Consider the following 13,409-nt stretch of genomic DNA (forward strand, 5'->3'; position numbering starts at 1 on the left):
GAACAGGTGCCCTGGTCATGCAGCCACAGACCCCTTTTGACCTGGGAAGTTTGAGGATGTCAATCAGCGTCCACCTCAAAATCCAACATGACCGCCTCGCACATAAAATGTGGCATTAGCTGCAGAAAAAAACAGTTTATTTTCCCTTCTGTAATTTTGTTTCTCAGTTACTGGCTAACCTCTATTAGCACTGCAGGGTTTTAGTGTGTAAAATGGGTCAGAGTTAGCCTGGTCACTCTGGTCATGGTTAGTAAAACTGAAGCTGAATGGGATCTAATTTACAGATTTGCATTTACACGTGTCTTAGTTGTTCCCGAAGCTGGTGTCAGACTTCTCTGGAGAGTGTAAAAATAAATTTAAAACTCGTTGCTAATCTGTTATTTAACCATAAACGAATGAGATGTTAAATAAAGGCTCAGTAGTTATTTATGCTGTTTGTKTTTTCAGTGTTCCCTTAATTTATTGGCTTATAAATAAAGTTGGAGTACTTCAGCCAGCAGTAATTTGAACTGGAAGACTTTTCTTTGGGCTTGTTTAGTCTGGAGCTGTTAGTGTGGTGAAGCTAATGTTAACATGCTGGAAGCGTGGTTGTCGATTCTTTCTACATCTGTGTGGGTAAACTGTTTCGGTCACGTGCTTGTGTTCATACTATTTTTGGATTAGCTGTGGTTCAGCGCTACACTGAGTGGTCTACAGTTTTACTACAGCCTAATAGGTGGTGATAAAATACAGATTTGTTAACGTTTTATATAAAAAAATAAAAAAGTTTGTGTGATTGCTCTTTACGAACTTGATGGAGTTTTCTCTCACAGCACAAGTATTTGTTTTTTTGTTTTCAGTTCCAATCCTGTTTCTGTTGTTTGTTGTGACTTTGGCGCCTCCTTTTGAAATGAAAAATGCCTAATTTGGCGCGCACACGCTTGCTCGCCGAGGAACACAGTGGACCGTAGCTGACAGGTGAGATGACGAGATTTATGTCGCACGGGCTCTGTGGTCTGAGCGGACATAAAAAAATAATGAACAGTGAGTTTTCCAGCATTTTATTGCTACTCTGAGCTGCTTTTCCGACATAATGACTTGCTAACATCTCAGGGATGTTAATGAGCCGTGCACGCGGAGCTGAGGGATGTTGTTAGTTGCTGAGATATTTCTGTAGCAAAGCGAAGGATCACATGACAGACCATCACCGCTGTGGAGCCATAATACAAGTGCAGCTAATAACAGGAACTCTCAACTGCCTTTAAGTGTGTGAATGAATGGTGTAACTGGTGTTAAATTTTGCTGGCAGCTCCTAACAGCTGGGTATTGCTGGGAACTTCAYAATACAGTAAGCATAAATATGGATGAAGTATAACCCACGTACAGCTTTTAGCACATAATCAAGAGTTCAATACCGTGCTCACCACTTCCTGAATGTGGAATTATTGTTTTAGAGAGCCTAAATTACTTGAGAGGTGGTAATTTGTGATTTCACTTGCAGGTTTTCTGCAGACCTCCCACCGCGGGRAGACATTTTAATGCAGTCTTCGTGGCGAGCTGGGAGGAGACGGGGCAGCACCCATCAGAGCGTTTTTACTCCACACCTACATCGCTTTTGTGTTYGCGCATAATGATTTCCTTTTGGGTCACCTCTCCAGCCTTTCAGGCCAGTGAAAGCGGATCTGTCTGTGGCCTCTCTATTACATAGTCCATCAGATAGGGAGCGTTAGATAAGTCCCCCCCGTATAATAAATGTCTCATATTTGAGCTCCACAGGTGGGAGCGATCACACAACGCTGTAGCCAAGGTTCCTCTCCWGGGACAGCTTTAACAAACACCTGCTCTTTGTGGGGTGGGGGTGGGGATATGTCTACGTGTCTTTTCGCGTACACTCTGTCAAACAAATAACTTTCAAAAGGCACCCCTGTGGGGCAGTTTCCTGTGGCTCTACACGTTTGGTGCGTGTGAAGGTGAAAGGTTAACACACTTCTGCTTATTCAGCCCGAGCGACCTTTCAGGAAGCTTTATGGTGCGAATCGTGAACGAGTTGACCCCCTTTCCCTTTCGCGCCTCACCTACTGGTTCCGCCGACTCGGTTCAGAGTTCACCCATCGAGGGCTGCTGCCGATTTTTAATGGAAGGGCGGAAACGTGCAAGGAAATCAAAAGGAAAGATGAGAAGGGCTGGCTTCAAAATAGACAAACGATCATAAATACAGAGAAAAGTAAATCGTGGAGGCGAAATGTCAGGCCGCCTTGTTAGCAGGTGTAGTGTTTCAAGGCTGTGGTCTGAGTTGGAGGCTTTGGAGTCATGGGAGGCAACCCTAGCTGTGAGTTATGTTTCCTTCGCTGCATGGGTATGCAGCACTTGTTCCATCCTTGGAAGTCAGCGGCAGTCAAAGCYGTGGCTCGACACTTGTTTTTCCAGGGTGACATTGTTTTTGGAGCTCTTTGGTCACCCAAGGAAGGGGAGTGTTTCATTAGGGTTGGCGCTGTGACAGTTTCTTTACTCTGCTGCWGTGGAAATGCTCCCTAAAACAAGCAAAACTTTCTTTTAGGTAGAATTATGAGACAGTGTTTCTATAGAAGAGTTTAACTTGTTTTTATGGGGCTTCAGTTCATAAAAAAGTTGAAAGCTGTCCAGTCCTGTGTTGTTGTTGGGGTTTGTATCCAGCAGCACAGAAAACAAATATTTTCCCTTATCTCCCTCTATTTCCTCCACTAAACACATTCAGCCACTGTAACCTGCACACCTGGCTTTGTCAGCGTCTACCTGCTTCTTTAGTCCCTTACATTTTTAGACTTCTTATCTGATCTTGTCATGGCGATGCAGAATAAACAAACGGTTTTGATAGCTGCAGGCTGTTTGGTTGGAACGTCATGGCCTTTGATCAGAGAAGCCTTTTTTTTCCTGCCACAAAGCTCGAGAAGCCAGCAGAGGGACAGAGCTACTTGAAAGCTGCAGGAAGAAAACAACMGTGCCTGAATATGAAGTAGGAGGAAAAGTATAAAAAAAAATTACACCTGTAACAGTAATTCTTTACAAACTCTGTGAGGTATGACTGAACAGAGTGTGATATCTGCTGATCAAGATTGTGATTTGACCAATCACAGCACAGTATTTTTATTTTTTTTTTGTCAGTTAAATTCCAAGGATTATTTAGTTGTACATCCAATGATCACTCTGAGAGTGTCACTAAAATCCATCCAGGGCTTCGTGAGATATTTTGATGACAAAACCATGATTTCTCATCCACTTTCAGCAAAGKTTGATAAATAWATTTCCTGTCCTTCTGTTTCTTTATTTTAAAGCATTGGAACAGAAAAATACTATTGATTTTAGCAGCTAATCCAACACATAGGTAATGCAGGACAACAGGACATGACAGTTTTGTATGTTTTGCCAAACTTAATGAAAACCTGCAGCTTTAAATTTTGAAGTTCTGAAGTTTTCCCTAAAATATCTTGTTGGAAAATATTTCTCTCCTGACTACAAACAGATTTAAACTTTTTTTTTGTTTTTACATTTGTGCAAAATTTAAAAACGGATGAACTTGTTTCAGAAATATGAATAGTTTGTAGTTTTACAAACTTTTCTGCACCAATGTTCATACATATCTAAAATGTGGTTGAACAGTTTTAAATAGCTGGGTTTAACAAACTGATGGTTTAACTGAGGACCAGATGAGACCAAACCAACACATTTCACACTCAGTGCTCATTAGAACTCATCCCAAAGACAGGCAAGTAGAAGTGATTGGGTGTTCAAATGTGTGCCAAAATGTAGGGGTTTAATTTRTTTTATTTATTTTTTGACTATAYATGAAATTGTGCGTGGGTGTTTYATGATGAGGTCACTGCTCATTGGTCCATTTTGTGTGGGTAAAGTCTGGTGAGCAGTGATGCTTGCTATAGAGACAGGGAGTGTGGGAACCAACTGAGCAGTGTGTAGGGGATGGGGGTAGGGGTAAAGGATGAGGTAAATGTTCTGGAGGCCAACAATCAGCATGTTGATGTCTTCACTGGGTGGCCTAGTTCTTTGGAGTGGGGGGGTTACAGGACACTGCAGGTTGCTGAGTGTCAGGGCAGTGCAGTAGCACGGTACCGTCCTGTTGGATGAGCCCTGCTGCTAAAAATAACAACATGAAATCACAAGAGCTGTGGAAACTTCCTGATACTCAGATGCATCTTCTGGTTGGATGGTTCTGCAGCGATGCAGGGACAGGACATGATCGAGAACTTGGAGCTTTTCAAAATTATTGTGAATTAAAGGCCTTAAAGGAATGTACTGCCAAGGTCTGACCATTTTGCATAAACAAAGCTGATTTTTAATGCAAAATGGTCAAACCTTGAGAATTMCGTTCAGGTTGGGTATCGTGGCCAATTCCCTAAATCGAATCGATTTTTATTCTCAAGGTTCTGAATCGATTAATTACAATTTGATTCTGTTCCATTGGAATTCACAAGTGCACTTCACGGCATACACTGTTGTCCTGCTTCTAATGAGGCTTTGGAGAACAACAAGTCTTCAGTTTCAGCACAGTGTGAATGAATGAATTGTATTCTTCGTCCAGCCCAGAGTCACAAATCGTGCTGACTGTCTGGGAGAAAAACAAAGCTTTTTACCCAAGATGCAGCCAGAGAAGGACGCTTCTTCAAAAGCCAAAACCATTTATCAGATTCTATTGCTATGCTTCGGTTTCAACAATTCAGGTAAGCAGCATTTCATAAACTAATTTACACGAACTTGTAAGGCACTAGTGGGACAACAGTTGTGGTAAAATACACGTAAAAAATGTTGTCTAAGTATGAGAGCTTTAAAAAGAAACTTATCTTTAATGTTCAATTCAACTCAGTTTATTTATATAGTGCCAAGGCACAACAAATGTCTTTGTACAAAAATAAAATAAATCCTAGGAAGTCAGCAGATTGTGTTGAATCACTTCGTCACAGTTTCCCATCCTGAGCAGCACATTGGCGACAGTGGAGAAGAAAAACTCCTTATTAACAGGAAGAAAGCTCCAGCAGAATCAGGCTCAGGATAGCTTTCCATCTGCCTCGACCGGCCACGAAGCGCTCCGTTAGGAAAATATGAAACAATAAGATCTTTAATATATGATGGAGCTTGGTTGTTGAAAGCTTTGTGTGTTCAAAGTGAGATTTTAAATTCTATTCTGAATTTGACAAAGTCAGTGGAGAGGAGCTAAAACTGGGGAAATATGATCTCTCCTTCCAACTCTCATTAGAACACTAGCAGGAAACCCAAATAAAGACTTAATAGTCCAGCATATTTGTAATAACTGCAGGGATCAGTAATGTTGAAGCTTTCTTTATCAAAATATTAAGAGAGTATGATAACAGTTAAACTAATTGTTTTAGATTATGACTTTCTTTGCTTGTGCAGTTTTTTTTTAACCTTGTTAAGCGTCGCCACATCTGCTTTACCTGAAGCTCTCAGAAAAGTAGCTTTTTCTGTTTACATGAAGGCATATATCAGACTGAAGGTTTCTGCAGTCTTGTGCCCCATCTTTGTAAAAGATACAGTAATTGTCCCTGCAGGTGGTACCAGAACTGGTGTTTTCATGTTTTCAGCTGTCCTCATTACTGTCGGGCAACAAAGTCGCCGAGCCGCTGTGTTTCTGCGAAGCTTGCATCTGGTTGTCTCCCAGTGTTTTTGCTCATGAAGAGGGAAATTTGAACAAACAAAGCTCACTGCTGTTGGTTCATGCAGGCCCATCCCAGAGACAGACACACATAAAACTGGCTTGGATATAAATGACGCAGTGATGAGGTGGTGTCTTCATTTGGAAATCATTGTTTGCTGAACAGTTATTACAGTGGGAACACAAACAGTTTACATACTGCCTCAATGTTAAGTACCAGTGCAGAGGTTAGTGTGTCTTTAGCAAAGGGTTGAGTTGAGAAAGGGAGTCCAGGCATATCAAATCAGCTGCAATTTGCAAACAAAGGATGCCATTAAATCAGTCCACTTAATTACTAGTCAGTCTCTCCAGGGTTAACCCCAGCTTAGATCCTTTACAATCTTTCAGTTCAGCTTCAAAGTTATTGTAGCATCCCTCAACTGACCTGTGACGTCATGAAAATTTAATAGTGGGGCCTTGTTTTCATGCTTCTCCACAGGTGACGTGTTGGCAGTGAACATGACTATCCCCAACACTTTGATTCGAGGAGTAGTCGGAGGGGAGGCCCTTCTGTCCGTCCGATACAGCAGTCTCAGCCTGGATGTGCCRGTCATCAAGTGGCAGCTCAAGAGGGAAAAGTCTGTCACCGTCGTCCAGACGATCGGAACAGTCATCATTGGGACGTTGAGGTCAGAGTATCAAGATCGCATCCTGATCTTTGAGAACGGGACTCTGCTTCTGCACAACCTCAGGCCCTCTGATGATGGAACTTATGACGTGGAGATCTCAATCACAGATGATGTCTTCACAGGAGAGGGCAGCATCACACTCACTGTGGATGGTAGGAGCGGAGGTTCTGTTGAACATCATTTTACAGTATTGTCAGGATTCTAGTATATCGCTTTTGGTGTTTTAGTCCAAACCGAGACAAGCCCAAGACTTTTAGGGGCTAAACCAAGTCAAGACCAAGACCGAGGAAGGGTGAAACCAAGTGGGAGTGGGGACAGCAGTAACAAAAATACATAATTAAGTCACTTGATTTGAATCAGTACATTTAATATCTAATGACAGCAATGGTGTTAACAAATAAATTCAACAATATTCTCGTAATTTAGAGATATTTCTACAGTTGTGGTCTTGAAATAAAATCCTGAATCCTCAATGTCCAAGACCAAGTAGAAATCCAGTTTTGTAGAACTTTATTTCATTCAACAAACAAATAATAAAACAAACAATTAATAAAAGAACAAAAACAATAATAGAAACAAACAAATAATACAACATTGTTGTGTCAAAAAGACAATCACATCGTAGTCAAATGAAAAGGAGCAGAAAGAAGAATAAAAACTTATAACATCTGCCCCCAATTAAAAAAAAAATGTATCTAAAAAAACGTACAACATACGAGTAATAAAACTAAACTTAATGCACAATATATTTTCAAATAATCAATGTGGTGGAACTAATACTTTTAGGTTTAAGCCAGTAATTCATGATATACTTTAATGACCTAGGTTTTCATGACATGCTGTTCATCTGCAGACAGAATGATTAAAGTCAGAACAAGATYTDCTAACAACAGTCATTCTTAGATATCACTTGTGTTTATCTTTGTGTTTTCTATTGACCTTGTATCAAATCTTGCTAAGATGACATAATGGTGTTCGTTAATATATATATGAGGCCTCTCAAGTGAGTGACAGTGGAGAGATAGTGACAGAGAGAAGCAGAGGCACAGAGACAGGGCAGGTTGTTCTCTGTGTTTCCTGTTGTTGCAATAAACTCAGCTGATCATCCCATGGAGTACCTTCATTCTTGGACCACGTATTTCTGTCTCTGTTGTTAAATAAATATTGCCATAACAGTTGGCGTTGTCGCAGCGACCATTAGGAGATCGACGGACTAAGGCCACATTGCAGGTGGACTGACATGAGTGAGCAAGGACTGGACTGCTCAGGACCATGTCTCCAGACACAAACAGCATCACAACACAAATACAAATCTTAACCAATATTTTGTTCATATCTCATTTAAAAAAGATTTTTAGTATTCTACTAAATAAGTTGTTCCAGCATTCTTAAGGTCATCAAGCAATATACTGTATATATATNTACTGGTCGTCAGAGGGCCATTCTGTAAAAGTTAACCAAATGACAGAAATAGTGCACAGCAGTCTTTAATGTTAGAGGCTCCCGGTGAAAACACAGGCTGCTGGTGGGACTCCTCAGAATAAATTAGGGCTTATGTGGCCACCTCGTATGTTACTATAAGAGTAGAGATCCTTGACTGTTTTGAAGCTGTAACTAATCAAACGCAGTGTGGTGGAATGTCACTGCGGTTAGCATCCTCTATGAAATGCAATATAATTAGAGCTGMACTGAACCACATTGTTCATTTCCCCTCATTTTTAGCTGCGTTAGCAGCATGGCAAAACATCCTGGTGGGCCTCGCAGTCACAATATTTATGTCTCAGATATCAGCTCATTGTTCAGGACAGAACAACGGAGTTTTGACATCTCATTATATTCAAGACGATAGTATGTTTATGTGCAACTCTCACTCATGCTGGGTGTCTGTTCTTCTAGGTTGCATTAAAGCAAAAGAGACACAAGTCCACAACAAATAAGATATTGATTATTTGTAAAATATTTTCACAGAAACMCACTTTAAAAGGCCTCACTTAAAACCTTAAAATAAAAACATGACTTATTAACAAAGTACAATTTTTGATTTTATTTTAAAAATGCAAAATTTTGCAGCCTTTTTTAGGTTCAATAAGCTGTGGGTATGTATAGGTATGTATGAYTATGTGTTCATGGTTTGGTCATGAAATGGACTAATAAAACATAATGTATTTTATATAAATATTAGGGTTGCAACAATACATGTACCCGTATCGAACCGTTCAAAACAGTGCTTTAGGTTCAGTACACACTTGTATCGAACAATACAGATTTTTAAATTTTATTTTATCAGCTTGTCTTCTGAAGATGCTCTGTGTTGAAGGATCAGTGGATCTGTGTTCGACTACTCCACCTAGGCTGCATTTTTGAGCGCAGATCCACTGAGAAATTTGCTGTTTCAGCAACATTTAATTTAAAAACTGTACTTTTGAGGTTAAACAAATGGTCATAATTAATTTAAATAAATTACAAGTTAAAAGGGGCATGGAAATTTCTCTTTTTTTGTACTGAAAAATATCGAACCGTGAGACTAAAGTATTGATCCGAACCGAATTGTGAATTTTCTGTATCGTTGCACCCCCTAATAAATATATTTATATTCGGAGATAAGTCCACCAGACGTTGTTTTGTCTTCTGTATTTTAGATTCCCTTCCATGTTTCCGTCTCCTCTTTCTGATGGGCTACGCGTCACATTCAACAGGCTCGTTTGTCCTTGGGGAACACCACACATGCTGGGATATTGGGCCAAAACAACCCAACATGTTGATCAAACCTGATTTAAGATCAGAGCCGTCCCAACGTCTTTCTGAGCCGACTAGATCACCTGATACCTGGCAGGAAAATCTCAAAAGATCATATTTAGAGCCATCAGTACATGGGGCATCATTAAGCTAGTCGGAAGGAGAAAATTGAGTTAGAAATTGGCACAACTATCTTAAACCAGGCTTAAAGAACACAACACCTCTTATTCAATGAGCTGTGTTTAGTTTTAACTAGCAATTTTAAAGCAATGGGAATCCCACACAGAAACCCATTTCTGCCAAATCAACCAAGATATGAGGTCGTTTATAAACTAATTGTTTCMCATTATTCCTATCATAATCAAGGAGCGGCAATCATTCAATTAAATCTATTAAAACAAATTGGATTAATAGCTGCCGATGCCTATTTTTTTTAGCAAAAAGTTGGGTCTAAAATCTGTTGCTGTGGTTGTCAGAGCTAATAAAACTTTACGTACAGAGTTTGTTTCAAGTCCATTGAGTTTGTCTTTTGTTTTTGTGATGGATCAGTGTATGTAGGCTCCTGATAAAATCTGCCTCATTGATCCTTAAAAACAGGTACAGAAAATAAAACATAGGTATCTAAGATTGACAGATAATTAAAATGAATCTTGTCAGTTCTGTTTGTGTGTTCGTTTTAACTACCTGACAACAAAACAGCAACAAGTAGACTGATAACATGCTTTTGCAGAAAGTAGTGTTCATATTTGTTTTTGTTTTGTTATGGAAGAGAAAGCTCGGATACATTTTGGCACGTGGGAAGCATGCTGTGCATAGCCTCAAGACACAAAACCAGATATCTTTTTCATCTGGTATCAGCTACTATCAATTTCTAAGACAGGCTGCATACTTACTGCTCTCACTGTAACAAGAGGCTTTCCCTCTGCACAAACATTTATTTTATTTTTKTCTGCCAAAGAATAATATTTTCCTGGGTGAAGTTTTCTGGGAGTTTTCTGCTTTTGAAACATTTGTCGTCAGTSTCCCTGTCCCTGCTTGTCTCTTTCTGCGAGAGACGGTTTCGCTTTAATGAGTGGACTCTTTTGTTACTTGGGGGCAGCCGCCTGAGTGCAGCTGTGGATGAAACTATCTGGTGTATTTGGCACGGCGCCCATCTTCGGCCTCAGTTTCTTGCGAGGAGAAGGAGGAGGAGGAGGAGGAGGCGGTGAGGCGAAGGCCAGCGCATTGGATGTGCTTGATGTGGATGGACAGCAGACAGCTTGCTTCAGGAAAACAAGAGTGCTTTCCTCATCTGCTTGGACCGGTGATCCGTAGAAACCAAACGATGGGGGAAAAAAGACAGACTTGAAGTGAAAGCATATTTCATCCCTGATGTTTTTTTTCTTGTTTTCAYAGAGTATAATCTGTTGGGTTTTCATGTTTGAGACAACATCGAACTCCAACATAAACTCTACCTTAACCTGTGGGTTCCTCCTCTGTCATATCATGAAGCATCAGAGGGTGCTGACAGACAAAACACCCGGATCATTTGATCATTCAGCRTTTTGAGGGTGTTTTTAAATGTTATAAATCCTCTCAAGCAACAACTGAGGTCTCACAGTTTATCATAAGGCTTAAATTGGTGCTTTTTGATCACAAGGGACCACTTCGCGGTCCTTTTAACCATTTGTAGTCCTCTTCCCAAAAGGTGGGTGATCATATTTTTGCTGGTGTGTGTCTGTCTTGTTTTTGTGTGGTAGAAGGGAAGAGTTATCCTCAACACATATGCCAAGCACTAACTGATTGTGTGCAATCTTTGTCCTTATCTAYTGGGGTGTTAGAAAAATATCTCATGAACTTACATCAACATGTACATCGACAGCTGATTACCTGTTCAAGCCAACCCAATTCAAGATTCCCTTCGCAGTCAGCTGAGCCAATAACACATAAATATCTTTGTGTCTTTTTGTGTCCTTTCAGTTATTGTTATTTTTYTGTGAATCCCAGTGATTTTCCATCCTGTCCTCCTGTCTGTTAATCCTCCAGCCCCGCCCTCGCTCACCTGTTCATGTGTCTCCTCCAGGTGTCCCTCGTTCACCCTCATTAGTCTGTCCTTCATGTTCTGGCTCACGCCATCAGTGTTTGTCAGTTCATTGTGTGTCCGATTGCTAGTGCGGTTGTCTTTCATGTTTTTCGTGCTCCTCGTAGTTCTTTCTAAGTTTCTGAAAGCTTCTTCGCCAGTGTTTTGCCTTATTTGATAAATATATAATTTTGATATGCTCCAAGTATTTTGCCTTTTATAGTTCAGCTTTAGAGCTATTAATTTAAAATTTGATTTGGCAGTAGCATCTTCAACACACTCTGTACACTAATACATTGTATGATATTACCTGAGGTCGAGCATAATTTATTATTTTTTTCAAGGTTTGACTAAAATAGGTGCAAAATCTGTATCAAATGTGTACTTTCTTAGTACAGTTAGGACTCGTGAGGGACAAAACGGGATATGAGTAGTCCTTATATAAGCATATGTTGATTAGTTGAGTTATTTATATGCTCTTCTAGCATCATAACTATTAAAACTGCATCAACCCTGTCAAAAAAGAAGCTATAAATACGTGGTCTATGAGATGGTCTTTTGTACCGACTTGTATGAGTCTTGGCTCTTAACTTCATCTTCCTAATGTCTGTAGTACTCTTTCAAACTCCATTTTAGAGAAACAATTAACCAAAGACCATTACTAAACACTTTCATTGATCACATTTCCCTGACATGAAAACAAACATGGGTCCTTCTAACTGCTCCATAGTGTTACTAATATTCTTGAATGTTTGGCCTGAAAAAAAAAGTTTAGCTACTTTAAGATCATGTCATGAAACTCTTACATTAATCGTCTCAAAATCAGGAGAATGTTCCCAACAATATGACGAGCTAGAGTTTGACAAAACCATAAAACAGCTGTGCATTCAGAAATCTGTGTTCAGCCACTGCTGTGTAATGTTGTGTAACACTGTTTTCTGCCCTCAGAACGTGTAGGAAAGACGAAGGAGTGAGTGTGTACACGTGCGTTGTCAGAGTCTTGACATTCCAATATCAAGGGAGTTTTATATTTGTTCCAAAACAGAGTACGAGCAGGACAGGAGAGTCCGGCCAAAATAACCCAACACCTGGGAAACTCGTTGTTGAGTCATCGGTATTTATTGGTCTTCTTTCTTTGTTCTGGTTAGTGGATTTGTCTCTTGTTTTCTTTAAAGCGCCTGTTCAGGGATGGACGTGATGAAGACCACGTTCGGTTTGGCTGCCGGAGGAGATATGACCCTGAGAGCTCCCTTTTGTGTGGTTGACACACAGTTTGTTGTGTCAGTGCTGTTTTCATGCCACCCTGATCAACAGCACAGCAGAGTAACTGTACATGGCCAGGCGGGCAGCAAGAACGGATGGGGATGAAAGAGGACAGATTACATATTCAGCCGGCCCATTTACAGGAAGTGAAGCCTGCACAGACGCCCATCCAAGCACACTGACAARTCTGAAGATTACTCACAGGTGCAGCTGTGAGGGACTCCAGCGTCTCTCTCAYTCTATGCTTTCTTTCTTCCTGTCAATCCATTACAGATCCCTGTGTTTCGCCACCTTCAGCTCCATGTTTCTTATCAGCGGCCTTCATCTCTCTGGTCATGGCGCGTTTCAGCACGTAGGGCCTTTGTCTCTTATCACCTACCTGCACGACTTATCAGTCCTCTTTTATGCACAGGATTTTTCTTTGCTCCTTTGTCTGTTGTCGGCATTCTTTTATTTTTACACAGTTGTTCACAACAAGCCCACCATAGAGACGGTCTGCTCCGAGGTCAGTGCTGTTTTCTTCCCATTCAGACTGAAACGGAAGCGGGGTGTCATGTGAAGCCGGTGATGTCATCTCATATGCTTAGTGACTTCTCAGATAATGGGTGTGCGGAAGTATGTTCTCTATCCAGTGCAATGTGCATTGTCTGCTCTTTAGAAAATCCATTTACACAATTACAAACTTGGCATAACTTATAGCATCACTTGTTTTGCTTGGTTGGCTTTTTTTTAACAAACTTTTTGACACTAGAGCTGCACATTTTATTGTTTGAGCATCGTCTTTGTGATGTACAGGTGCACAGTCACATTCAGTGTCTTGGAGTGTAGGATGAAAATTAAATCAACTTGTAAACAATAAATCATCACATTAAACTGTTGTGTGTTGGTAAACAATGTATGTAGGTAGGTAGGTAGGCAGGTAGGTAGGTAGGTAGGCAGGTAGGTAGGTAGGTAGGTAGGTACAACTTGAGTAAACGGTAGGTAGGTAGGTAGGTAGGTAGGTAGGTAGGTAGGTAGGTAGGTAGGTAGGTAGGTAGGTAGG

The 13,409-nt window shown here is 40.5% G+C and overlaps 2 protein-coding genes across 3 annotated transcripts in view; both read left to right on the forward strand.

Moving 5' to 3' along the window:
- Positions 1–13,409, forward strand: part of rnf43 (ring finger protein 43) — a 123,956-nt gene that overhangs the window by 25,848 nt on the left and 84,699 nt on the right. The window lies entirely within an intron of this gene.
- On the forward strand, positions 177–6,461 carry LOC106528053 (hepatocyte cell adhesion molecule; the record flags this gene model as incomplete). The annotated part of the gene is given in 2 exon segments (XM_014023112.1): positions 177–4,691; positions 6,120–6,461. Coding segments are annotated over 2 exon segments (424 nt in total), but the record flags the coding sequence as incomplete, so codon positions are not given.

The sequence above is a fragment of the Austrofundulus limnaeus genome, unplaced genomic scaffold (genome assembly GCF_001266775.1).
Source record: "Austrofundulus limnaeus strain Quisiro unplaced genomic scaffold, Austrofundulus_limnaeus-1.0 Scaffold357, whole genome shotgun sequence".
NCBI classification, from domain to species: Eukaryota; Metazoa; Chordata; class Actinopteri; order Cyprinodontiformes; family Rivulidae; genus Austrofundulus; species Austrofundulus limnaeus.